At 43.7% G+C, this 25,267-nt stretch overlaps 1 protein-coding gene and 1 long non-coding RNA gene across 4 annotated transcripts in view; both read right to left on the bottom strand.

The window, feature by feature from the left end:
• The window catches only part of LOC115161116 (radixin), a 51,829-nt gene that overhangs the window by 20,591 nt on the left and 5,971 nt on the right, over window positions 1-25,267 (bottom strand). For 2 of the 3 annotated variants that reach the window (XM_029711870.1, XM_029711871.1), the window contains exon 2: window positions 20,472-20,571. In XM_029711870.1, coding sequence (XP_029567730.1) covers window positions 20,472-20,483 — 12 coding nt within the window. In that variant the 5' untranslated portion in view covers window positions 20,484-20,571. Of the gene's footprint in view, window positions 1-15,127; window positions 15,147-20,471; window positions 20,572-25,267 lie in introns of those variants that run through there. The other variant, XM_029711872.1, reaches the window with a different exon arrangement.
• On the bottom strand, window positions 17,158-19,017 carry LOC115161118 (uncharacterized). Its single transcript, XR_003869178.1, has 3 exons — window positions 18,871-19,017; window positions 18,091-18,440; window positions 17,158-17,949 (listed from the first exon to the last, which is right to left on the bottom strand). It is a non-coding gene; the product is annotated as an uncharacterized LOC115161118 (long non-coding RNA).

Below are 25,267 nucleotides of genomic sequence, written 5' to 3'. Positions count from 1 at the left end.
TACCAGGGGCAATATTGGACTCAATCCAATGCAATCCAGGATATCAGAACTATGTCAGCGCCAAAGCTAAAAGTCATAAGACCCTTTAACCGTTAATGAAAACATACACCATCTTAATCACATCTATAGAACACAGAGGCCTTAGAACAGGCAGACAGCAGTAGCAATACAGAGATATAACATCTACAGAAAAGACAGGAATGCCTATTGGGAGGTGTTGCGGTATATGTTCAGAGCCATATTCCTCATATTTGATCTCGTGTCAAATGTTTTTGAAGTGTTGGAGTTGGAAGTTCACCTGCCCCATCTAAAGCCTATTCTTTTGTGGTGCTGCTATATGCCATCAAGTGCTAACAGCCAGAGGTCGAACGATTATGATTTTTCAACGCCGATACCGATAATTGGAGGACCAACAAAAGCCGATACCGATTATAGTCGGCCGATTTTTTTATATTTGTAATAATGACAATTACAACAATACTTAATGAACACTTATTTTAACTTAATATAATACATCAAAAAAATCTATTTAGTCTCAAATAAATAATGAAACATGTTCAATTTGGTTTAAATAATGCAAAAACAAAGTGTTGGACAAGAAAGTAAAAGTGCAATATGTGCCATGTAAAAAAGCTAACATTTAAGTTCCTTGCTCAGAACATGAGAACATATGAAAGCTGGTGGTTCCTTTTAACATGAGTCGTCAATATTCCCAGGTAAGAAGTTTTAGGTTGTAGTTATTATAGGACTATTTCTCTCTATACCATATGTATTTCATATACCTTTGACTATTGGATGTTCTAATAGGTACTTTAGTATTGCCAGCCTAATCTCGGGAGTTGATAGGCTTGAAGTCATAAACAGCGCAATGCTTGAAGCACAGCGAAGAGCTGCTGGCAAATGCACGAAAGTGCTGTTTGAATAAATGCTTACGATCCTGCTGCTGCCTACCACCGCTCAGTCAGACTGCTCTATCAAATCATAGACTTAATTATAATAACACACAGAAAAACGAGCCTTAGATCATTAATATGGTCAAATCCGGAAACTATCATTTCGAAAACAAAACGTTTATTCTTTCAGTGAAATACGGAACCGTTCCGTATTTTATCTACTCATCAAATCCCTAAGTCTAAATATTGCTGTTACATTGCACAACCTTCAATGTTATGTCCTAATTATGTAAAATTCTGGCAAATTAATTAGTCTTTGTTAGGAAGAAATGGTCTTCACACAGTTCACAACGAGCCAGGGTCCCAAACTGCTGCATATATCCTGACTCTGCTTGCACAGAACGCAAGAAAAGTGACACAATTTCCCTAGTGTCACGTCCTGACCCATGTAAGATGTCATTTTCTATAGTAGAGTAGGTCAGGGCGTGACAGGGGGTGTTTTGGGGTGGTTTTCTATGTTCTCTATTTCTATGTGGTTATTCTATGTTTCTATTTTTTTGGGATGATCTCCAATTAGAGGCAGCCAGTCCTCATTGTCTCTAATTGGAGATCATATTTAAGTAGGGGTTTTTTCCACTTGTGTTTGTGGGTTGTTATATTTTGAGTAGTGTTTGTTTCTCTCTGCGTCACAGTTTGTTGTTTTGTCATTTTCAGTTATTTGTGTATTGCAAAGTTTCACGGATGTAATAAAATGTCGAACTACAACCACGCTGTACTTTGGTCCGCTCCTTTAGACACCTAGTTAAAAGTAATTCATGTTAGCAGGCAATATTAACTAAATATGCAGGTTTAAAAATATATACTTGTGTATTGATTTTAAGAAAGGCATTGGCGTTTATGGTTAGGGATACATTGGTGCAACGACAGTGCTTTTTTTGCGAATGCGCTTGTTAAATCACCTGTCTGGCGAAGTAGGCTGTGATTCAATGACAAATTAACAGGCACCACATCGATTATACGCAACGCAGGACAAGCTAGATGAACTAGTAATATCATCAACCATGTGTAGTTAACTAGTGATTATGTTAAGATATTTTATAAAAAATAATAAAAGTTTAATGCTAGCTAGCACCTTACCTTGGCTCCTTGCTGCACTCGCATAACAGGTAGTCAGCCTGCCACGCAGTCTCCTCGTGGAGTGCAATGTAATCGGCCATAATCGGTGTCCAAAACTGCCGATTACCGATTGTTATGAAGACTTGAAATCGGCCCTAATTAATCTGCCATTCCGATTAATCGGTCAACCTCTAATATGTGTGCAATGCTTGATAATGTGTGTAAAGTCAACAGAGAGGTCTATGTTCTGGGTGACCTGAACATTGACTGGTTAGCAACTAGAGTTAAAGTCGGAAGTTTACATACACCTTAGCCAAATACATTTGAATTCAGTTTCACAATTCCTGACATTTATTTCCAAGTAAAAATGCCCTGTCTTAGCTCAGTTAGGATCACCACTTTATTTTAAGAATGTGAAATGTCAGAATAATAGTAGAGAGAATGATTTATTTCAGCTTTTATTTCTTTCATCACATTCCCAGTGGGTCAGAAGTTTACATACACTCAATTAGTACTTGGTAGCATTGCCTTTAAATTGTTTAACTTGGGTAAAACGTTTCGGGTAGCCTTCCACAAGCTTCCCACAATAAGTTGGGTGAATTTTGGCCTATTCCTCCTGACAAAGCTGGTGTAACTGGTCTTGTCCCATCTTGATTACTGTCTGGTAATATGGCCAAGGGTAGCAAAGAAAGACCTAGCAAAGCTGCAGCTAGCTCAAAACAGAGCAGCATGCTTTTAACTACACATGCAGAACTAACAACAACATTCATGCCAGTCTTTCCTGGTTGAGGGTTGACAATATATTAACTGCTTCTCTTCTAGTATTTATGAGAAATATTAATTTGACAAAAATTTCAGATTGTCTGCATAGTCAAAAAATTCAACTCAGTCATCCATACATACACCACCTAACATGCCACCAGGGGTCTCTTTACAGTCCTAAAGTCCAAAACGAATTCACGGCAATGCCCAGTTTTATTCAGAGCAATGATCGCATGAAACTCTGTTCCATCTCCAATTTCTCAAGCAAACAGCAAAATGACCTTTAAAAAATGTATTAAAAAACAACTAATGGAACGGCGGGGACTGTGAAGGGACAAACACAAACACACATTGTTTGTAAATCGTTGTATTTTACATTTTTGTGACTATCCTTGTCTATCAATGTATCAGTGTTTTGTTACTTGTCATGTTCTGTGTTTTTTGTGGACCCCAGGAAAAGTAGCTGCTGCTTCTGCAAAAGGTAATGGGGATCCTAATAAACAAATAAATAACAACAAGTCTCATAACCAAACATCAATATTAATTTAGCCCATCATAACTATATGGGTAATTTGTAGCTTCAGTGCCAAAATGTGGCCATCTATCTCCCTTGCAGTCAGTGTGTAATAACTTCCATTGCTTCAGTGTGTGTCTGTGACTGCAGCAAGTCAGGCTCAGCCAGTATCAACCGGATATAACCAAAGGGAGGATGGAAGAGTAGAGGCTGGCAGAGGAAAGAGACTGGCACATGGAGAAAAAGAAAGAGAAAGAGAGTACAGACTCAGTGAGCATAGCCTTGCTATGGCAGACCTGACTTTCAAGATGGCGTAGCAGTCAGACGTCTTTGTCCTTCGTCCTGTCGTGTCCCATGTATATATACACTGCTCAAAAAAATAAAGGGAACACTTAAACAACACAATGTAACTCCAAGTCAATCACACTTCTGTGAAATCAAACTGTCCACTTAGGAAGCAACACTGATTGACAATAAATTCCACATGCTGTTGTGCAAATGGAATAGACAACAGGTGGAAATTATAGGCAATTAGCAAGACACCCCCAATAAAGGAGTGGTTCTGCAGTTGGGGACCACAGACCACTTCTCAGTTCCTATGCTTCCTGGCTGATGTTTTGGTCACTTTTGAATGCTGGCGGTGTTTTCACTCTAGTGGTAGCACGAGACAAGTCTACAACCCACACAAGTGGCTCAGGTAGTGCAGCTCATCCAGGATGGCACATCAATGCGAGCTGTGGCAAGAAGGTTTGCTGTGTCTGTCAGCGTAGTGTCCAGAGCATGGAGGCGCTACCAGCAGACAGGCCAGTACATCAGGAGACGTGGAGGAGGTCGTAGGAGGGCAACAACCCAGCAGCAGGACCGCTACTTCCGCCTTTGTGCAAGGAGGAACAGGAGGAGCACTGCCAGAGCCCTGCAAAATGACCTCCAGCAGGCCACAAGTGTGCATGTGTCTGCTCAAATGGTCAGAAACAGACTCCATGAGGGTGGTATGAGGGCCCGACGTCCACAGGTGGGGGTTGTGCTTACAGCCCAACACCGTGCAGGACGTTTGGCATTTGCCAGAGAACACCAAGATTGGCAAATTCGCCACTGGCGCCCGTGCTCTTCACAGATGAAAGCAGGTTCACACTGAGCACATGTGACAGACGTGACAGAGTCTGGAGACGCCGTGGAGAACGTTCTGCTGCCTGCAACATCCTCCAGCATGACCGGTTTGGCGGTGGGTCAGTCATGGTGTGGGGTGGCATTTCTTTGGGGGGCCGCACAGCCCTCCATGTGCTCGCCAGAGGTAGCCTGACTGCCATTAGGTTCCCGAGATGAGATCCTCAGACCCCTTGTGAGACCATATGCTGGTGCGGTTGGCCCTGGGTTCCTCCTAATCCAAGACAATGCTAGACCTCATGTGGCTGGAGTGTGTCAGCAGTTCCTGCAAGAGGAAGGCATTGCTGCTATGCACTGGCCCGACCATTCCCCAGAGCTGAATCCAATTGAGCACATCATGTCTCGCTCCATCCACCAACGCCACGTTGCACCACAGACTGTCCAGGAGTTGGCGGATGCTTTAGTCCAGGTCTGGGAGGAGATCCCTCAGGAGACCATCCGCCACCTCATCAGGAGCATGCCCAGGCATTGTAGGGAGGTCATACAGGCACATGGAGGCCACACACACTACTGAGCCTCATTTTGACTTGTTTTAAGGACATTACATCAAAGTTGGATCAGCCTGTAGTGTGGTTTTCCACTTTAATTTTGAGTGTGACTCCAAATCCAGACCTCCATGGGTTGATAAATTGGATTTCCATTGATTATTTTTGTGTGATTTTGTTGTCAGCACATTCAACTATGTAAAGAAAAAAATATTTAATAAGATTATTTCTTTCATTCAGATCTAGGCTGTGTTGTTTAAGTGTTCCCTTTATTTTTTTGTGCAGTATATATTTTTATATATTTTTCTTCGCATATCTTTTTATATTTTTCTATCCCCGTACTTCAAAATACTCTCCTGCAACCCGCCTCACCTAATGTAGTGTGGACCTGCTTTTTCTCTAAAGTATTTTTCTCTATTACTGGAATCTCTATTCTCTATTACTGTAATCTCCAACGTAAGCTAGCCAGCTAACGGTCATTATATATATATATATATATATATATATATATATATATTTCCCCACCTAGTATTATAGCAGCTAACGTCCCCTGAACGCACAGCCGCTAATCCGCGGCCTGCTAGCTATCTAAAGCACATTGGACTGCTGGCTTAAGCCACTATACATATTTTGCCAATTGGCCTGGTTTACCACATGGAGCCCTGCTGATCCGTCCGCTGATGTAACTGCACGAGGAGGCCACAACAGACTTTCCTCCATCGCGTCGCCCCTCTAAGGCCTTTCTGTTAGCCTGCTAGCCCGCCGCTAACTGCCTGCAGCCACGCACTGGACTCTTATAACCACCCGGCTACACATGCCTCTCCCTAACGTCACCATGCCTTGTCCATTGCTGTTTTGGTTTGTAACTATTGTTTTATTTCACTGTAGAGCGTCTAGCACTGCTCAAAACGCCTCGGCTTACAATTTAGTTCCACCTCCCACACACGCAGTGACATCACCTGGTTTAAATGCTACTTCTAGAGACAATATCTCTTTCATTATCACTATATGCACAGGTTTACCCCCACTGTATTCACAGCCTACTATACCTTTGCCTGTATATTATGCCTTGAATATATTCTACCGTGCCCAGAAATCTGCTCCTTTTACTCTCTGTTCTGAACGTGCTAGACATCCAGTTCTGTTAGCCTTTAGTCGTACCCTTACCCTTATCCTCTGTTCCTCTAGTGATGTAGAGGTTAATCCAGGCCCTGCAGTGTCTAGCTCCATTCCCATCCCCCAGGTTCTCTCATTTGTTGACTTCTGCAACCATAAAAGCCTTGGTTTCATGCATGTTAACATTAGAAGCCTCCTCCCTAAGTTTGTTTTATTCACTGCCCTAGCACACTCCACCAATCCGGATGTCCTAGCCTTGTCTGAATCCTGGCTTAGGAAGACCACCAAAAACCTTGACATTTCCATCCCTAACTATAACAGTTTCCGACAAGATAGAACTGCCAAAGGGGGCGGTGTTGCAATCTACTGCAAAGATAACCTGCAGAGTTCTGTCTTACTATCCAGGTCTGTACCCAAACAATTCGAGCTCCTACTTCTAAAAATTAACCTTTCCAGAAAAAAGTCTCTCACCGTTGCCGCTTGCTATAGACCACCCTCTGCCCCCAGCTGTGCCCTCGACACCATATGTGATTTGATTGCCCCCCATCTATCTTCTGAGCTCGTGCTGCTAGGTGACCTAAACTGGGACATGCTTAACACCCCGGCCATCCTACAATCTACACGGGCACCCTCATAGATATCATCCTAACTAACTCGCCCTCCAAATACACCTCTGCTGTTTTCAACCAAGATCTCAGCGATCACTGCCTCATTGCCTGCATCCGTAATGGGTCTGCGGTCAAACGACCACCCCTCATCACTGTCAAACGCTCCCTAAAACACTTCTGCGAGCAGGCCTTTCTAATCGACCTGGCCGGGGTATCCTGGAATGACATCAACCTCATCCCGACATTAGAGGATGCCTGGTTGTTCTTTAAAAGTGCCTTCCTCACCATCTTAAATAAGCATGCCCCATTCAAAAAATGTAGAACCAGGAATAGATATAGCCCTTGGTTCACTCCAGACCTGTCTGCCCTTGACCAGCACAAAAACATCCTGTGGCGTTCTGCATTAGCATCGAATAGCCCCCGTGATATGCAACTTTTCAGGGAAGTTAGGAACCAATATACACAGGCAGTTAGGAAAGCTAAGGCTAGCTTTTTTAAACAGAAATTTGCATCCTGCAGTACAAACCCAAAATAGTTCTGGGACAATGTAAAGTCCATGGAGAATAAGAGCACCTCCTCCCAGCTACCCACTGCTCTGAGGCTAGGAAACACTGTTACAACCGATAAATCCACAATAATTGAGAATTTCAATAAGCATTTCTCTACGGCTGGCCATGCTTTCCACCTGGCTACCCCTACCCCGGTCAACTGCCCGGCTCCCTCCACAGCAACCCGCCCAAGCCCTCCTTCACCCATATCCAGATAGCTGATGTTCTGAAAGAGCTGCAAAATCTGGACCCCGACAAATCAGCCGAGCTAGACAATCTGGACCCTCTCTTTCTAAAAGGATCTGCCAAAATTGTTGCAACCCCTATTACTAGCCTGTTCAACCTCTCTTTCGTATCGTCTGAGATTCCCAAAGATGGGAAAACTGCCGCGGTCATCCCCCTCTTCAAAGGGGGAGACACTCTAGACGCAAACTGCTACAGACCTATATCTATCCTACCCTGCATCTCTACAGTCTTCGAAAGCCAAGTTAACAGATTACCAACCATTTTGAATCACACCGTACCTTCTCCGCTATGCAATCTGGTTTCAGAGCCGGTCATGGGTGCACCTCAGCCACGCTCAAGGTCCTTAACGATATCATAACCGCCATCGATAAGAGACATTACTGTGCAGCTGTATTCATCGACCTGGCCAAGGCTTTCGACTCTGTCAATCACCACATTCTTATTGGCAGACTCAACAGCCTTGGTTTCTCAAATGATTGCCTTGCCTGGTTCACCAACTACTTCTCTGATAGAGTTCAGTGTGTCAAATCGGAGGGCCTGTTGTCCGGACCTCTGGCAGTCTCTATGGGGGTGCCACAGGGTTCAATTCTCAGGCCGACTCTTTTCTCTGTATACATCAATGATGTCGCTCTTGCTGCTGGTGATTCTCTGATCCACCTCTACGCAGACGCACCATTCTGTATACTTCTGGCCCTTCTTTGGACACTGTGTTAACTAACCTCCAGACGAGCTTCAATGCCATACAACTCTCCTTCCGTGGCCGCCAACTGCTCTTAAATGCAAATAAAACTAAATGCATGCTATTCAACCGATCATTGCCCGCACCTGCCCGCCCATCCAGCATCACTACTCTGGACGGCTCTGACTTAGAATACGTGGATAACTACAAATACCTGGGTGTCTGGCTAGACTGTAAACTCTCCTTCCAGACTCATATTAAGCATCTCCAATACAAAATTAAATCTAGAATCGGCTTCCTATTCCGCAACAAAGCATCCTTCACTCATGCTGCCAAACATACCCTTGTAAAACTGACCATCCTACTGATCCTCGACTTCGGCGATGTCATCTATAAAATAGCCTCCAACACTCTACTCAACAAACTGGATGCAGTCTATCACAGTGCCATCCGTTTTGTCACCAAAGCCCCATACACTACCCACCATTGCGACCTATACGCTCTAGTTGGCTGGCCCTCACTTCATACTCGTCGTCAAACCCACTGGCTACAGGTTATCTACAAGTCTCTGCTAGGTAAAGCCCCGCCTTATCTCAGCTCGCTGGTCACCATAGCAGCACCCACTCGTAGCACGCGCTCCAGCAGGTATATCTCACTGGTCACTCCCAAAGCCAATTCCTCCTTTGGTCGCCTTTCCTTCCAGTTCTCTGCTGCCAATGACTGGAACGAACTGCAAAAATCTCTGAAGCTGGAGATTCCCATCTCCCTCACTAGCTTTAAGCACCAGCTGTCAGAGCAGCTCACAGATCACTGCACCTGTTCATAGCCCATCTGTATACAGCCCATCTATCTACCTCATCCCCATACTGTATTTATTTATTTATTCTGCTCCTTTTGCACCCCAGTATCTCTACTTGCACATCCATCTTTTGCACATCTAGCATTCCAGTTTTTAATTGCCATATTGTAATTACTTTGCCACCATGGCCTATTTATTGCCTTAATTCCATTATTTTACCTAATTTGCACTCACTGTATATAGACTTTTTGTTTTCTTTTTTTGTACTGTATTATTGACTGTATGTTTTGTTCATTCCATGTGTAACTCTGTGTTGTATGTGTCTAACTGCTATGCTTTATCTTGGCCAGGTCGCAGTTGCAAATGAGAACTTGTTCTCAACTAGCCTAACTGGTTAAATAAAGGTGAAATAAAAAAAAATAAAAAAGAGAAGACAGGCTATGTGCACACTGCCCACAAAATGAGGTGGAAACTGAGCTGCACTTCCTAACCTCCTGCCAAATGTATGACCATATTAGAGCCACATATTTCCCACAGATTACACAGACCCACAAAGAATTCAAAAACAAATACAATTTTGCTAAACTCCCATATCTATTGGGTGAAATGCCACAGTGTGCAATCACAGCAGCAAGATTAGTGACCTGTTGCCACAAGAAAAGGGCAACCAGTGAAGAACAAACACCATTGTAAATACAACCTATATTTATGTTGATTTATTTTCCCTTTTGTACTTTAACTATTTGCACATCATTACAACACTGTATATAGACAGATGACATTTGAAAAGTATTTATTATTTTTGAAATTTTGTGAGTGTAATGTTTACTGTACATTTGTATTGGTAATTTCACTTTTGTTAATTATCTATTTCACTTGATTTGGCAATGTAAACATATGTTTCCCAATAACGCCATTAAATTGAAAATGAAATTGAATTGAGAGAGAGAGCAAGTTAGAGCAGAGTGGAGATCTGCAATAAGACATGTGACAGAGGGAGTAAATATCCCAGTGCATAGTTGGCCAACTCAGCTGACAGACTGACAGCACTGGCCTTGGTATATACAGTACATCACCGGCCAGCAGCAGCAGAGATGCAGCTGGGGACAATGCACTAGCAGTAAGAGGGGTGTGCACACCAGAGACAGAAGCTTAAAGGGCGTGCACACACTTAGAGCAGTGTGCAAAAGCAGAGGATGTGCCTTTCGATTGTGCACTAGGAAGGAGGAGCAAGAAAATATGCTAAGGAAGTCAGGCTAAAGGAGTGTGCACGAGGAGAGAGGATCTATCAGAAGCGTGCACGAGGAGAGCGGATCTATCAGGAGCGTGCACGAGGAGAGTGGATCTATCAGGAGCGTGCAAGAGGTGAGCGGATCTATCAGGAGCGTGCAAGAGGTGAGCGGATCTATCAGGAGCGTGCAAGAGGTGAGCGGATCTATCAGGAGCGTGCAAGAGGTGAGTGGATCTATCAGGAGCGTGCAAGAGGAGAGCGGATCTATCAGGAGCGTGCAAGAGGAGAGCAGGAGCGTGCAAGAGGAGAGCGGATCTATCAGGAGCGTGCAAGAGGAGAGCGGATCTATCAGGAGCGTGCAAGAGGAGAGCGGAGCTATCAGGAGCGTGCAAGAGGAGAGCGGATCTATCAGGAGCGTGCAAGAGGAGAGCGGAGCTATCAGGAGCGTGCAAGAGGAGAGCGGATCTATCAGGAGCGTGCAAGAGGAGAGCGGAGCTATCAGGAGCATGCACGAGAGCAGATCTATCAGGAGTGTGCACGAGGAGAGAGGACCTATCAAGAGTGTGCACGAGGAGAGAGGTGCAATGCTAGAAGAGCATGCACATAGAAAGCAGTAGGTCAGGTATTATTAGAGGAGGATGTTGACATGTTGGTAGTCAGTGAATTAGCAGGTCAGGACAGGGCTGTCGGAGGATTAGTGGGTTACGGCTTTGGTGTCTATATATACAGTAAGTACTGTGTCTATTTATGTGTTGTGTAAATGATGGTTACGGAGGGTTAGGATGGGGCTGTATGAAGGGTGTGGTTTGTATATAAGTGTCTTCAGAAAGTATTCATACCTCTGGACAACATTTTGCTGTGATACAGCCTGAATTCAACATTTATTAAATAGTTATTATCTTCTCACCCATCTACACACAATACCCCATAATAACAAAGTGAAAACATGTTTAAAAAAAGAATTCCACTTTGACATTATCGGATATTGTGTGTAGGCTAGTGACAAAAAAATCTCAATTAAATCAATTTTAAAGGCAGGCCTTAACACAACAAAATGTGGAAAAAGTCAAGGGGTGTGAATACTTTCTGAAGGCACTGATATATATACAGTGCATTGGGAAAGTATTCACACCCCTTGACTTTTTCCAAATTTTGATTCGTAACAGCCTTATTCTAAAATTGATTAAAATTGTTTATTTTCCCTGGTACTGTATATACACACTACATGACCAAAAGTATGTAGATACCTGCTCATATTACATCTCATTCCAAAATTATGGGCATTAATATGGAGTTGGTCCCCCCTTCGCTGCTATAACAGCCTCCAATCTTCTAGGAAGGTTATCCACCCCTATACATTGCTGCTGGGACTTGCTTCCATTCAGCCACAAGAGCATTAGTGAGGTCAGGCACTAATGTTGGGCGATTAAGCCTGGCTCGCAGTCTGCTTTCCAATTAATCCCAAAGGTGTTCAATGGGGGTTGAGGTCAGGGCTCTGTGTAGGTCAGTCAAGTTCTTCTACACAGATCTCCACAAACCATGTGTATGTGTGTGTGTGTGAAGTCCCCACAAGAATAATAAACAAGCAAAAGATTTCACCAACTTTTGCTAGTCCCAAAAAGGTCAAATGCTATTGTATGGGGTAAAGGGTTAAGGTTAGAATTAGTGTTAGGGTTACAGTCAGGTTTAGGGTTAGTTTTAGGGTTAGGAGCTAGGTCTACTGTAGGTTTGGGGTTAAAGGTTAGGTTTTCGGTTAAAGGTTAGGGTTAGGGTAAGGAGCTAGGGTTAGTTTTAGGGTCAGGGTTAGGGAAAATATTATTTTGAATGGGACTTTAGGTTATTTATACAAGACTGTGTGTGTGTGTGTGTGTGTGTGTGTGTGTGTGTGCGCACACGTGTACGCGTGTCTGCATGTGTGTAACAGGTGGCTGACAACGTGGCAGACACCTTGTGGGCTTGGTTTAATGTAATTGTAAAAAGCTGCCCCACACCACTAAACAGGGATTTAAACACTGACTGGGGCACAGAAAACAATGACTGTAGGATTAACCTCTTAGGCTGGGAGATGGGTCCTTAGTAACACTCCATCATTAACGCATGATGGACCACATTAACAGAAAGGTTGCACGATATATATTCCACAAATCTAACAACGTAGATTGATTATGTTTGATCTAAACGGTCTTTATGCAAAAGTTTATAAAAATATATATAATTATACACTTCAATAGCTACAGGACCTCTAGCTACAGAAGTCTTGCAGGTAGACCACTTTTTCCCTTCAAGAATGATTATGTGGCCTGGATCCTGGTATTGGAGGTAATTCTGGTGCGGTGTAAAGATAATTTCCTTTGTGTCGTAGCAGTGCCCATCCTATAGCCCATCAACAGCTTATTTCTATAAGGAAATAATTGAATATGTTTGTATATGCGTGTTCGAGAGCAAGAGAGAGCGAGAGAAACTGAGCAGGAGAAAGAGCGAGAGAAACTGAGCGAAGCTGAGCAGGAGAAACTGAGCGGGAGAGAAACTGAGTGGGAGAGAGAGCGAGAGAAACTAGGCGGGAGAGAGAGGGAGAGAAACTAAGCGGGAGAGAGAGCGAGAGAAACTGAGCGGGAGAAACTGAGCGGGAGAAAGAGCGAGAGAAACTGAGCAGGAGAAACTGAGCGGGAGAGAGAGGGAGAGAAACTGAGCGGGAGAGAGAGGGAGAGAAACTGAGCGGGAGAGAAACTGAGCGGGAGAGAGAGGGAGAGAAACTGAGCGGGAGAGAGAGGGAGAAAAACTGAGCGGGAGCGAGAGAAACTGAGCGGGAGAGAGAGGGAGAAAAACTGAGCGGGAGAGAAACTAAGTGGGAGAGAGAGCGAGAGAAACTGAGCGGGAGAAAGAGCGAGAGAAACTGAGCGGGAGAGAGAGGGAGAGAAACTGAGCGGGAGAAACTGAGCGGGAGCAAGCGGGAGCGAGAGAAACTGAGCGGGAGAGAGAGGGAGAGAAACTGAGCAGGAGAGAAACTGAGCAGGAGAAACTGAGCGGGAGAGAGAGGGAGAGAAACTAAGCGGGAGAGAGAGCGAGAGAAACTGAGCGGGAGAAACTGAGCGGGAGAAAGAGCGAGAGAAACTGAGCAGGAGAAACTGAGCGGGAGAGAGAGGGAGAGAAACTGAGCGGGAGAGAGAGGGAGAGAAACTGAGCGGGAGAGAGAGGGAGAGAAACTGAGCGGGAGAGAGAGGGAGAAAAACTGAGCGGGAGCGAGAGAAACTGAGCGGGAGAGAGAGGGAGAAAAACTGAGCGGGAGAGAAACTAAGTGGGAGAGAGAGCGAGAGAAACTGAGCGGGAGAAAGAGCGAGAGAAACTGAGCGGGAGAGAGAGGGAGAGAAACTGAGCGGGAGAAACTGAGCGGGAGCAAGCGGGAGCGAGAGAAACTGAGCGGGAGAGAGAGGGAGAGAAACTGAGCAGGAGAGAAACTGAGCAGGAGAAACTGAGCGGGAGCGAGCGGGAGAGAAACTGAGCGAGAGCGAGAGAAACTGAGCGGGAGAGAGAGGGAGAGAAACTGAGCGGGAGAGAGAGGGAGAGAAACTGAGCGGGAGAGAGAGGGAGAGAAACTGAGCGGGAGAGAGAGGGAGAAAAACTGAGCGGGAGCGAGCGGGAGAGAAACTAAGCGGGAGAGAGAGGGAGAGAAACTGAGCGGGAGAGAGAGGGAGAGAAACTGAGCGGGAGAGAGAGGGAGAAAAACTGAGCGGGAGAGAGAGCGAGAGAAACTGAGCGGGAGAGAGAGCGAGAGAAACTGAGTGGGAGAGAGAGCGAGAGAAACTGAGCGGGAGAGAGAGCGAGAGAAACTGAGTGGGAGAGAGAGTGAGAGAAACTGACAGATACTGTAGAGGACAAGAACAGACAGAGCAAGATGTCTCAGAACTGATAGGAGCTGATCACCAACTGACAAACCACGTAGAGACAGAGCACTGCACAGTGAATACTAGAACCCTCTATTCTCTGACTGCAACTCGGCTATACATACAGTAGCAACGTCTGCTAGTTAGGGGTCAATTCAGTTTCTGTTCAGCTAATTCAGGAAGTAAATTGGAAATGGTTTAGAAAACCAGGCAAAAAAACTGATAACACCATCTTTATGGTGGCTGTTTCTATAGGTCCAGTGACCCCCAAGGCAGAGGTAGCCCGTTACATATCCCCAACCCAAGCAAGACTTGGTAAGTATTGGTAAAATTGGTTAAAGATGGACAGCTGTGACTTATAGATAGCAAAATAGTTGTGAAGAGATGTACCGATTCAATGGCACATGGTTTGTGAACTGATGCACAAGACAACGCTGGATTCAAAACCTTTCAGTTTAAATGATTATACAAAATTCTTGCAATCAATAGAATGTTATATACATGTATATGGGGGATATAACCATTCCAGCTCTGCAGATTTTGCTGCGAAGAGACAGAATCATTAGATCATTTGTTTTGGTACTGTCCATATGTAGCTTGTTTTTGGTCACAGGTTCAAGAATGGCTGAAGAATTGCAACATTTACCTGGGGCTAACTCTGCAAATAGCACTGCTAGGTGATTTAAAAAGTCATAGTCAATCGATCAATAACACAATTATACTCATAGCAAATTTTTTTATCTTTAATTTAAAATATGTAGAATCTATGAGAATAAAAATAACTTTTATGAAAGTTCTGAAAAACAAACAAAAGATAACTATTGTATCACATTTTCACTGTGTCGGTGAAAATGTATACAGTACGTATAAGACGGAACTAGAAGCATAAGTCTTGTTGTCCATTAGTTTACTCCAATTAGGGAAGGGGTGGTAGGGTTAGGAGAAAATAATAAAGGAAAATATATAAGAAAGTTGTGGAATAATAGTGAAGACATCAAAACTATGAAATCATGTAGTAACCCAAAAACACCCTTTGCCTTGATGACAGCTTTGCACACGCTAGGCATTCTCTCAACCAGCTTCACCTGGAATGCTTTTCCAACAGTCTTGAAGGAGTTCCCACATATGCTGAGCACTTGTTGGCTGCTTTTCCTTCACTCTGCAGTCCAACTTGGGTTGAGGTCGGGTGATTGTGAAGGCGAGATCATCTGATGCAGCACCATCACTCTCCTTCTTGGGCAAATAGCCCTTACACAGCCTGGAGGTGTGTTTTGGGTCATTGTCCTGTTGAAAAACAAATGATAGTGGGACTAAGTGCAAACCAGATGGGATGGCGTATCACTGCAGAATGCTGTGGTAGCCATGCTGGTTAAGTGTGCCTTGAATTCTAAATAAATCAGACAGTGTCACCAGCAAAGCACCCCCACACCTACTCCTCCATGCTTCACGGTGGGAACCACACATGCAGAGATCTTCCATTCACCTACTCTGCGTCTCACAAAGACACGGGGTTGGAACCAAAAATAACTTATCCTCTGCAGCAGAGGTAACTATGGGTCTTCCTTTCCTGTGGCGGTCCTCATGAGAGCCAGTTTCATCATAGCATTTGATGGTTTTGCAACTGCACTTGAAGAAACGTTCAAAGTTTTTGAAATGTTCTGCATTGACTGACCTTCATGTCACAAAGTAATGATGGACTGTCATTTCTCTTTGCTTATTTGAGCTGTTCTTGACATAATATGGACTTGGTCTTTTACCAAATATGTCTATCCCCTACCTTGTCACAACACAACTGAATGGCTCAAACGCATTAAGAAGGAAAGAAATTCCACAAATTAACAAGGCACACCTGTTAATTGAAATGCATTCCAGGTGACTACCCCATGAAACTGGTTGAGAGAATAACAAGAGTGTGCAAAGCTGTCATCAAGGCAAAGGGTGGCTACTTTGAAGAATCTCAAATATAAAATATATTTTGGTTTCTTTAACACTTTTTTGGGTTACAACATGATTCCATATGTGTTATTTCATAGTTTTGATATCTTCACTAATATTCTACAATGTAGAAAATAGTAAAAATAAAGAAAAACCCTTGAATGAGTAGGTGCGTCCAAACTTCTGACTGGTACTGTATATTTACAAAAAATATATATATGGGGGGATTGGAAATTATGCAGATAATTACATTGATGGAAGCCACAATCTGCAATATTCAATCTGATCTACCCCCACCCCCACCAAAAAAATTAAATCTTGATAAGTACGGATTTTCCATATGGTAAACTGTGTGTGTGTGTTTGTGGTACCAGACAGGCCTAATTAAATGCACAGCTGTTTGTTGCTAAGCCGGTTACCAGGGGCTTTAAGTCACAGAGGACCAGGCTTTACCCCTCTTCACTGCCTCCTCCTCTACCTCACCTCTCTTCACCCCTCACCCATCCTCATCCACCTCACCCCTCACTCATCCTCCTCTACCTCACCCCTCTTAACCATTGACCTCCACCTCACCCCTCTTCACCCCTCACCCATCCTCCTCCTCTACCTCATCCCACTTCACCCTCTGCCTAACCCCTCTTCACCCATCCCCCTTTACCTCCATTACCTCACCCTCTCCCTCATCTCTTGCCCGGGATCTACTAGATTTGTTTTACCTAGCAAGACATATAATAGAAAAGATACAGAGACGGATGTAGGGACATACGGCCGAGAGAGCAAGGGTTGAGTGTTTCAAGAGAGTTCTTTGGGGTCAAGGGTTGAGTGTTTCAAGAGAGTTCTTTGGGGTCAAGGGGTGAGTGTTTCAAGAGAGTTCTTTGGGGTTAAGGGTTGAGTGTTTCAAGATAGTTATTTTGGGTCCAAACTGCTGCAGAAGACTCTTGATATACCACCACCAGTTGTCCTGCCAGGCACCACAACACCAAGTGCATGTTTTTCTGGGAGATACAGCCCCCTACATGAAAAACTGATTCACCCTTATCCAGGTATGTTGATAATAGAATGTTGGAATCAATCTTTCTGTTTCTAATTTCCCTTGTTACTGCATACATGTATGCACATCTATATGAGAAATGCCATTTTATTAAGGCTTTTGGAATATGGTTCCCGGAAAATGGTATTCTTTTTTTACCAATAGGCTATATTTTATATCTAACATATATTCTCATTATCTCTCATTCACAGGTGTCCATCTCAATGAACCTGGGTGTTCCTACAACTACCGCCACTCTCGTTGTCATAGAGAATGCATTCGGCATCATGGCTGCAAGGATGAGGACTCTTGTTCGGCTAACCGAGTGTAACCCTGAAAAGGCTAAGGACATTCTGAAGGCTTGTCTGGCCTTCCACAACTACAACTCATTTTTATGATGTCTGTGTGCATTAATTTAGATTAGATTGAACTACACCACACAAAAGATAGCCGGTAAGGTCTGCAGCACACAGCTCTTCTCAACATTGTCAGTACTTGATCATCAAATAGAATGCATTGAAACACCTTGTATCGAGATGAACAGAGCTTTTTCAGCACACAAAAAAATTAACCTTATTCTTGCATCTGGGCTCTGAAAGTAAACCACAATACAACAGTGTCTGCTAAGAACAGACATGTAAACAACACATCAATGAAATATCATTAAAGTGTCAGACAAATGCAATTATTTGTAGAATAGTACAAATGTGTCTGTGAAAAACAGACATGCAAACAAAAGTGTCTATTGAATAAAATTGTCTAGAGTCTGACTCCTGAGATGTCTGAACAACAAGAACAAGTTGTTAATTTCACTGTGGTCCCAGTCGTTCGGTCCATGTCTTCTTCTTGAAGTCATGCACAAATTCATGCAGCTGGTGATCAAATTCCAACCAGAGTTTTGGCAATAGTTCATCCATGAAATCAGCTATAGGTGCCAGGGCCCTGTGGAGAGGATGAGAAGAGGGGGGACATGTTAGGAGTGTCTGTGGAGAGCAGTGTGCATGGTGAGGAGAGGAGGAAAAAAGGACAACAGAAGAGAGGAAAGGATATCAGAATAAAGGAGGAGAGTCTGAAATGATTTACCTCTGGGTGGCTCAATGCATGACGTTCTCCAGATCTTGAAATCGGTCTTTGCAACGCCATTGCGAGTGATGTGTCAAGGGCTGAGTCTGCAGCTCTTTTCTCCCTTCTTCTCACAGTCCTGCTACTACTGCTGCTGCTCTGTGGCATTGGTGAGGAGCAAGCCAGTGGAGTAGGTATTGGAGGTGGGCCCAGGATAGGGCTTCCCAGGTCCATCATTGAGATGGTTTTCCATTCTGCACTGCAGATGGGTTGGGGGTTAATGACCAGTCAGTGCTGGGGGCAGGTGAAGAGGCAATGCTGCAGAGCAGAGAACAAAACCTGGTGTTGTCCCCATTCACTGGTGTTTGTGCCTTGAAAAATAAAAAAGTAGAGGGCTTTTTAGTTCACATAATCAAACCATCCAAAACATTCAATGAACAACATATGAAATATCATTAACCAGGACTAAAATAGACTATAATGTTGCAAATGTTTGCGCAGAGTTGAGTTGGCTTAGCTACTCAACTCTGCTCAAACATTTGCAACATTTTAGCTAGCTGGACCTTGATACCGAACTTTGACTTAGGTGTTACCAATGTGGGAAGCTTATGATTTTCTTTCTCTGACAAAATTATGTTTGATCAAAAAGTTGTAAAGATCTTTAGTTTAGTTGGTTGGCTTGCTTGCTTTCTCTACATGAGTATGTTGCTAGGCTAGAGCTAGCTGGCTGGCTGGCTGGCTGGCTTTTGTTTGCAAACATGGCTACTCTTTTCCTCGACTACAATAGAAAATACAACATACCTCATTCTCTTGTGAAGATGGCATGTTGCTTTCCGTCTTGCTTACTTCTGTACCTCCTTGGCTAAGCAACGCTTGAAGTTGTCGTTCGCCATGTTGAATCCACACTGAGTTTTCGGACTAAATCGATAAGAAGAAACTCGCGTCACCCCTACAGTTAACCAATCGCCAACGAAGGGGTGTAGACTTCGGCTACCGAACTTCGGCTTGCTTCGTCAAAACATTTTGTGTGCACAAACAGATGAACAAAACCCTTAACGAAGACCAAAACGAACCAAAATGTCACAAAATGTCTTCATAATATATGCACAAACTGTTCCAGATGGAGAGACTAGGAGAGGATGAGAATAGAGAGGGAGGACTAGAAGGACATCAAAAGGTATTGAGAAAATAATGAGCAGGGGAGAGCGACGGTAGACGTGGAGAGCGGAGGATTATGTAGAGCCTACGTTTTTTTATGTGTTTGGGCTAAGGTAAGGTTGAGGGAAAGGGATGGGTGAGTGAACTTCACACCTGATAATTAGATTTACTGACTTGGATAATTCCCATTATATTAATGAAAACCGGCTTATGAAATATTTAAAGCCTGCCTGTGTGTCTGGCGGGTGGGCGCAGGCATGCTGGTGTGGAGCAGGGAAAGTAGTGAGGCGAACCAGAGGGGCGACATGTGCAAAACGTTTCAGTAAATCAATAATGCATTAAGTCCCTCCATGCCCCACACCATAGTCCTACAATGGTGATACATGCTTACAAGCCACACAAATATACAGATGAAGTACACACACAACAAACAAGTACTCACTAACACACAACAAACAAGTACTCACTAACACACATACAACCCCCCTCCCCCAAAAAAACCTGCAGACACTCGGCCCTCTGTGGAATGAGTTTGACACCTCTAGTTTACAGTGATTGACGGACTATAGAGTGGAGGGTTTACAGTGATTATGTAAACCATAGGGAGACTCTCTGGAGCTCTCCGTCTGTCTGTCCCCAAGCTCTGAGCCTGTTACAGACAAAATAAGCCTGTGTGTGTGTGTGTGTGTGTGTGTGTGTGTGTGTGTGTGTGTGTGTGTGTGTGTGTGTGTGTGTGTGTGTGTGTGTGTGTGTGCGTTTGCTCAAAATAAGAGTAAAGATGCCTTTGTGTTTTCTACAAACAGGTCTGAAGTGGGTAATCAGGACACTGTCTGTGTTTTTGTTTGTGTGTTGGGGGGGTACTGTGTGGTTGTCAGTGGAGGCTGCTGAGGGGAGTACGGAGCAAATGGAAAGGCATCAAATAGGTGTGTTTGATGTACTTGATACCATTCCACTAATTCCGCTCCAGCCACTACCACGAGCCCGTCCTCCCCAATTAAGGTGCCACCAACCTCCTGCGGTGTATGTGAGTGTTTGTTACAGACAGGTTACTGTGTCCTAACATGTGGCTGCTGTTCTTGCATGGTGTGAAAGATACTTTTGGACAAAGCCTGAGGTGTTGTGGTGGAAAATACATTGTGAAATTCACAACACAACCTGAACATTCATGTCTCCTGTGAATATTGTTTTCCCCAATGTGTTTATACATCTATATTTTCATCATTTTTTCCCGAGGTGAGTCTCACCGGTTTGGGCATCTTTGTCCTCTCTCCAGCCTTGCCCTTCTGCTGAGAAAATGCAAAGAAATCGTCCTCCGTCTCGTTGACTCGCCCTGGGCTCCACTGCCTGTAGGAGAGAGCAGATAAGTTATTATTAACACTATAAATAACAAAGGAGAGCGCAGATCAGTTACCATTAACACAGAGAAAGAAAAAGATGTATCTAACATCAATGTCAGTGATAATTGACAGTTCAGGATAACAAAACTCATGTAAAAAAACATTACATTTGAATTTATTTAGTATTGAGTCAGTTGTAGTGGTTACTACACTTCCCAACTGAAAACATATGCTGGCTCCTGAACAACAACTCCAAACAGTGAAAATAGAAAATGGGAGGGAGGGAACGTACATGGCGGGAGGGAGGGGGAGGGCTCGAGCGCCAGCGTTAGGTAGGCCTTGATGTAGTCCCTGTGGTGACAGAGCCCTGAGATGGCAAAGGCCAGAAATAGGCTCTGCTAATGAAGTAATGAAAGTCAGCCCAGAGAGAGAGCAGAGAGATGTGATAGCAGCCAGCCAGGCAGGCAGGGCTGCAGAACTAAGCAGGAAATGAGGAGCAGTCTTACTGAGGGACGGTAATCTGACTCTATCTTTACCTCTCACTCTCTCTCTCCCTAGCAGAGACTGGGGGAACAGATATACTGCAGTGTGATAGGGGAGGTAGAGAACCCAAGCTGGGCCTGCCCCACTTACCTGGTACAGAGGAGATAAAAGAGTGGACAGAATCACTAGAGTGGTGGAGGAAGAAGGGGCAGAAGCTCTACATTGCTTCCTAACTAACTTTCTCCCTCATTGAGCACGAAGGAAGAAAATAAGGTTATTCTAACTTCTGAGTAAGAATTACCCTTTTGAAGGACACAGGAACTATTTTAGATAAGGTATTGAGTCCAAATAGACATTTCATGTTATTCCTCTACCTTTTAATCTCCCTTTTATCTCCCTAATAAATTATAGGGTGTCGTCAAGTACCTGGACTCCCTGCGTTTAGTAGGGCACAGCGTTGTGGTACGCTGAGATAGAAATATATCAGGCCAGACATGCCTCGCTAACATGTAGAGGAAGCAATCATATCTATCACCGTCCCCAACGTGACACAGGTGCTTAGATTTCATCCCTAGAGCAGGACTGGTTTCTATATATTCTAGCTATATTAGTCTCTACAAGGACCTCCGGTGGGTCTTTGGGAGAAAGATGACCTGTGATTTCCCCTCCCACCTCAGGGCAGCCTTAACCGGCGACTTTGTGAGGTCATTAAATAGCATCCGGCGCCAAACATAGGTACTCCCTGTTTACCCCACTCACTTTTAAACCTGCCTGGCAGAGAAAAGCTATAATCCTGTCTGCAGTGTGTGTGTGTGTGTGTGTGTGTGTGTGTGTGTGTGTGTGTGTGTGTGTGTGTGTGTGTGTGTGTGTGTGTGTGTGTTACCTGACCCCTCCATTCACCAAATCCTGAGCGTCACTCTCAAACGGATACAGCTTCCAGGTCACCATTCATGCAGAAAGTAACAGGCTCTGATCTCCACACACACATTACTCTCTTTCATCTCTCTCCCTTTCTGAATTTTTCTTTTGCTCTCTCTGACGCAGTAGCTTTTAACAGGACATGGCTTATAGCTCTCATAAAACTAGTTACAGGCGTATAAATAACAAGCCTTTTCCACACCCTGTCAGTGTACTCCTCATGAATCCTGTTTCCCTCCTCTCCATTCCCTTGTTCCTCTCATTTCATACTTTCACTGCAGTGGTACAAGCGAGTGCAGAAGGGCTGCTGAACACATGGGCCAATGGGTTTGCGGGGTGTGTGTGTGTTTACAGATCTGATGGCCACATCTCCAGCTGTGGTGTGAGTGATACTACAGAGGGTATACAAACAAAGGAGATGTAGAACCCACTACAACAACAAGAAACTGTACTAGGCTCTCCTTGTGGGGGCATTACAACTTCCAGATAGTTGGGTGAAAGGCTCACAAGAGTGACACTGTGTACGATTTCTGTCATGACCTCGTCTGATGGTTCCAAAGAAAAGTTCACCCCCCCCAAAAGATATTGCACATCAAACCTTGTTACTTTTGCCAAGCCCATCAAGAAAGACCCTGATTGGCTAACCACTGCTCCATTCACAGCTATTTCTGTCTGTTGGCAAGGATACTCACACACACAGTGCTTTTAACAGTGTTTTCAACTTACATATTTAACACACTTTGACATACATTATTACATAGTGCATGTTCATTTACACAGTTATTAGTATTCAACATATCCTCTTGCTTCACATCTTGCTGCTACGCCACCATGTCTATGTCAGTTATCATTTAGTTCATTTGAATATTCTCTCATCATTCATGTAAGGGCTTAGTTATCTAATATTGGTGGGGCATATTAACCTGTTTAAAGGATACTCCTGAATCAAATGAAAGTTTATTTGTCACGTGCGCTGAATACAACAGGTGTAGACCTTACAGTGAAATGCTTACTTACAGGCTCTAACCAATAGTGCAAAAAAGGTATTAGGTGAACAATAGGTAAGTAAAGAAATAAAACAACAGTAAAAAGACAGGCTATATACAGTAGTGAGGCTACATACAGACACCGGTTAGTCAGGCTGATTGAGGTAGTACGTACATGTAGATATGGTTAAAGTGATCACTATGATCAATAATAGTTTTTGTTAAGTGTACCTTTAACAGAGCTGAGATTCAAGTGCCTTCACCCTATTGCTTACCCCTATCAAGTTGTTTCAGATCTACACAAGTGCCTAGGGAGGAGGGTTTACGGTTTCTTCTGGACACGGCCTAACTGTACTGGCCCAATTAGCACATGCCCTAGAGATTTCCCTTACTGGGACAGTGGTTAAGGTGTTTGTCATTGGTGCTAGTGGCCTGGGTTTGCGACCCGCTTGGGGAGTCCCCCTACACTCACATTCTTAGCAATATATGTTAATGTCATTATTTGGCAACAATTATAAAAAACACCTATCTGATCTCATTAAAATGTGTTTCTCATTAAAAGACGGGAATCGGTAGAATTCTAGATAGAGTTCTTTTTGAGATGCTCAGCTATTGTCTTTTTGAAATCCACACCACATGCACCAAATGTGTCTCTGATAAGGAATGGCATCAGTTCTCGTCCTTGCATTTCCGAAACATGGCCGAGGTAGTAGTGTTGCTTCTGATAGAAACAAGGTTCAAGGTAGTAGTGTTGCTTCTGATATAAACATGGCCGAGGTAGTAGTGTTGCTTCTAATATAAACATGGTCCGGGGTAGTAGTGTTGCTTCTGATATAAACATGGTTCGAGGTAGTAGTGTTGCTTCTGATATAAACATGGTCCGAGGTAGTAGTGTTGCTTCTGATATAAACATGGTTCGAGGTAGTATTGTTGCTTCTGATAGAAACATGGTTCGAGGTAGTTGTGTTGCTTCTGATATAAACATGGTCCGGGGTAGTAGTGTTGCTTCTGATATAAACATGGTCCAAGGTAGTAGTGTTGCTTCTGATATAAACATGGTTCGAGGTAGTAGTGTTGCTTCTGATAAAAACATTGTCCGAGGTAGTAGTGTTGCTTCTGATATAAACATGGTCCAAGGTAGTAATGTTGCTTCTGACAGAAACATGGTTCGAGGTAGTAGTGTTGCTTCTGATAAAAACATTGTCCGAGGTAGTAGTGTTGCTTCTGATATAAACATGGTCCAAGGTAGTAGTGTTGCTTCTGACAGAAACATGGTTCGAGGTAGTAGTGTTGCTTCTGATATAAACATGGTTCGAGGTAGTAGTGTTGCTTCTGATATAAACATGGTCGAGGTAGTAGTGTTGCTTCTGATATAAACATGGTTCGAGGTAGTAGTGTTGCTTCTGATATAAACATGGCTTGAGGTTGTAGTGTTGCTTCTGACAGAAACATGGTCCGAGGTAGTAGTGTTGCTTCTGACAGAAACATGGTCCGAGGTAGTAGTGTTGCTTCTGATAGAAACATGGTTCAAGGTAGTAGTGTTGCTTCTGATATAAACATGGCCGAGGTAGTAGTGTTGCTTCTGATATAAACATGGTCCGGGGTAGTAGTGTTGCTTCTGATATAAACATGGTTTGAGGTAGTAGTGTTGCTTCTGATATAAACATGGTCCGAGGTAGTAGTATTGCTTCTGATATAAACATGGTCCGGGGTAGTAGTGTTGCTTCTGATATAAACATGGTCTGGGGTAGTAGTGTTGCTTCTGATATAAACATGGTTCGAGGTAGTATTGTTGCTTCTGATAGAAACATGGTTCGAGGTAGTTGTGTTGCTTCTGATATAAACATGGTTCGAGGTAGTATGTTGCTTCTGATATAAACATGGTTCGAGGTAGTAGTGTTGCTTCTGATAAAAACATTGTCCGAGGTAGTAGTGTTGCTTCTGATATAAACATGGTCCAAGGTAGTAGTGTTGCTTCTGACAGAAACATGGTCCGAGGTAGTAGTGTTGCTTCTGACAGAAACATGGTTCGAGGTAGTAGTGTTGCTTCAAATATAAACATGGTTCAAGGTAGTAGTGTTGCTTCTGATATAAACATGGTCGAGGTAGTAGTGTTGCTTCTGATATAAACATGGTTCGAGGTAGTAGTGTTGCTTCTGATATAAACATGGCTTGAGGTAGTAGTGTTGCTTCTGACAGAAACATGGTTCGAGGTAGTAGTGTTGCTTCTGACAGAAACATGGTTCGAGGTAGTAGTGTTGCTTCTGATATAAACATGGTTTGAGGTAGTAGTGTTGCTTCTGATATAAACATGGT

This window comes from Salmo trutta, chromosome 24 (genome assembly GCF_901001165.1).
Source record: "Salmo trutta chromosome 24, fSalTru1.1, whole genome shotgun sequence".
NCBI classification, from domain to species: Eukaryota; Metazoa; Chordata; class Actinopteri; order Salmoniformes; family Salmonidae; genus Salmo; species Salmo trutta.
Note: the sequence above shows the minus strand (reverse complement) of the source record. Positions and strands in the feature narration are given on the sequence as shown.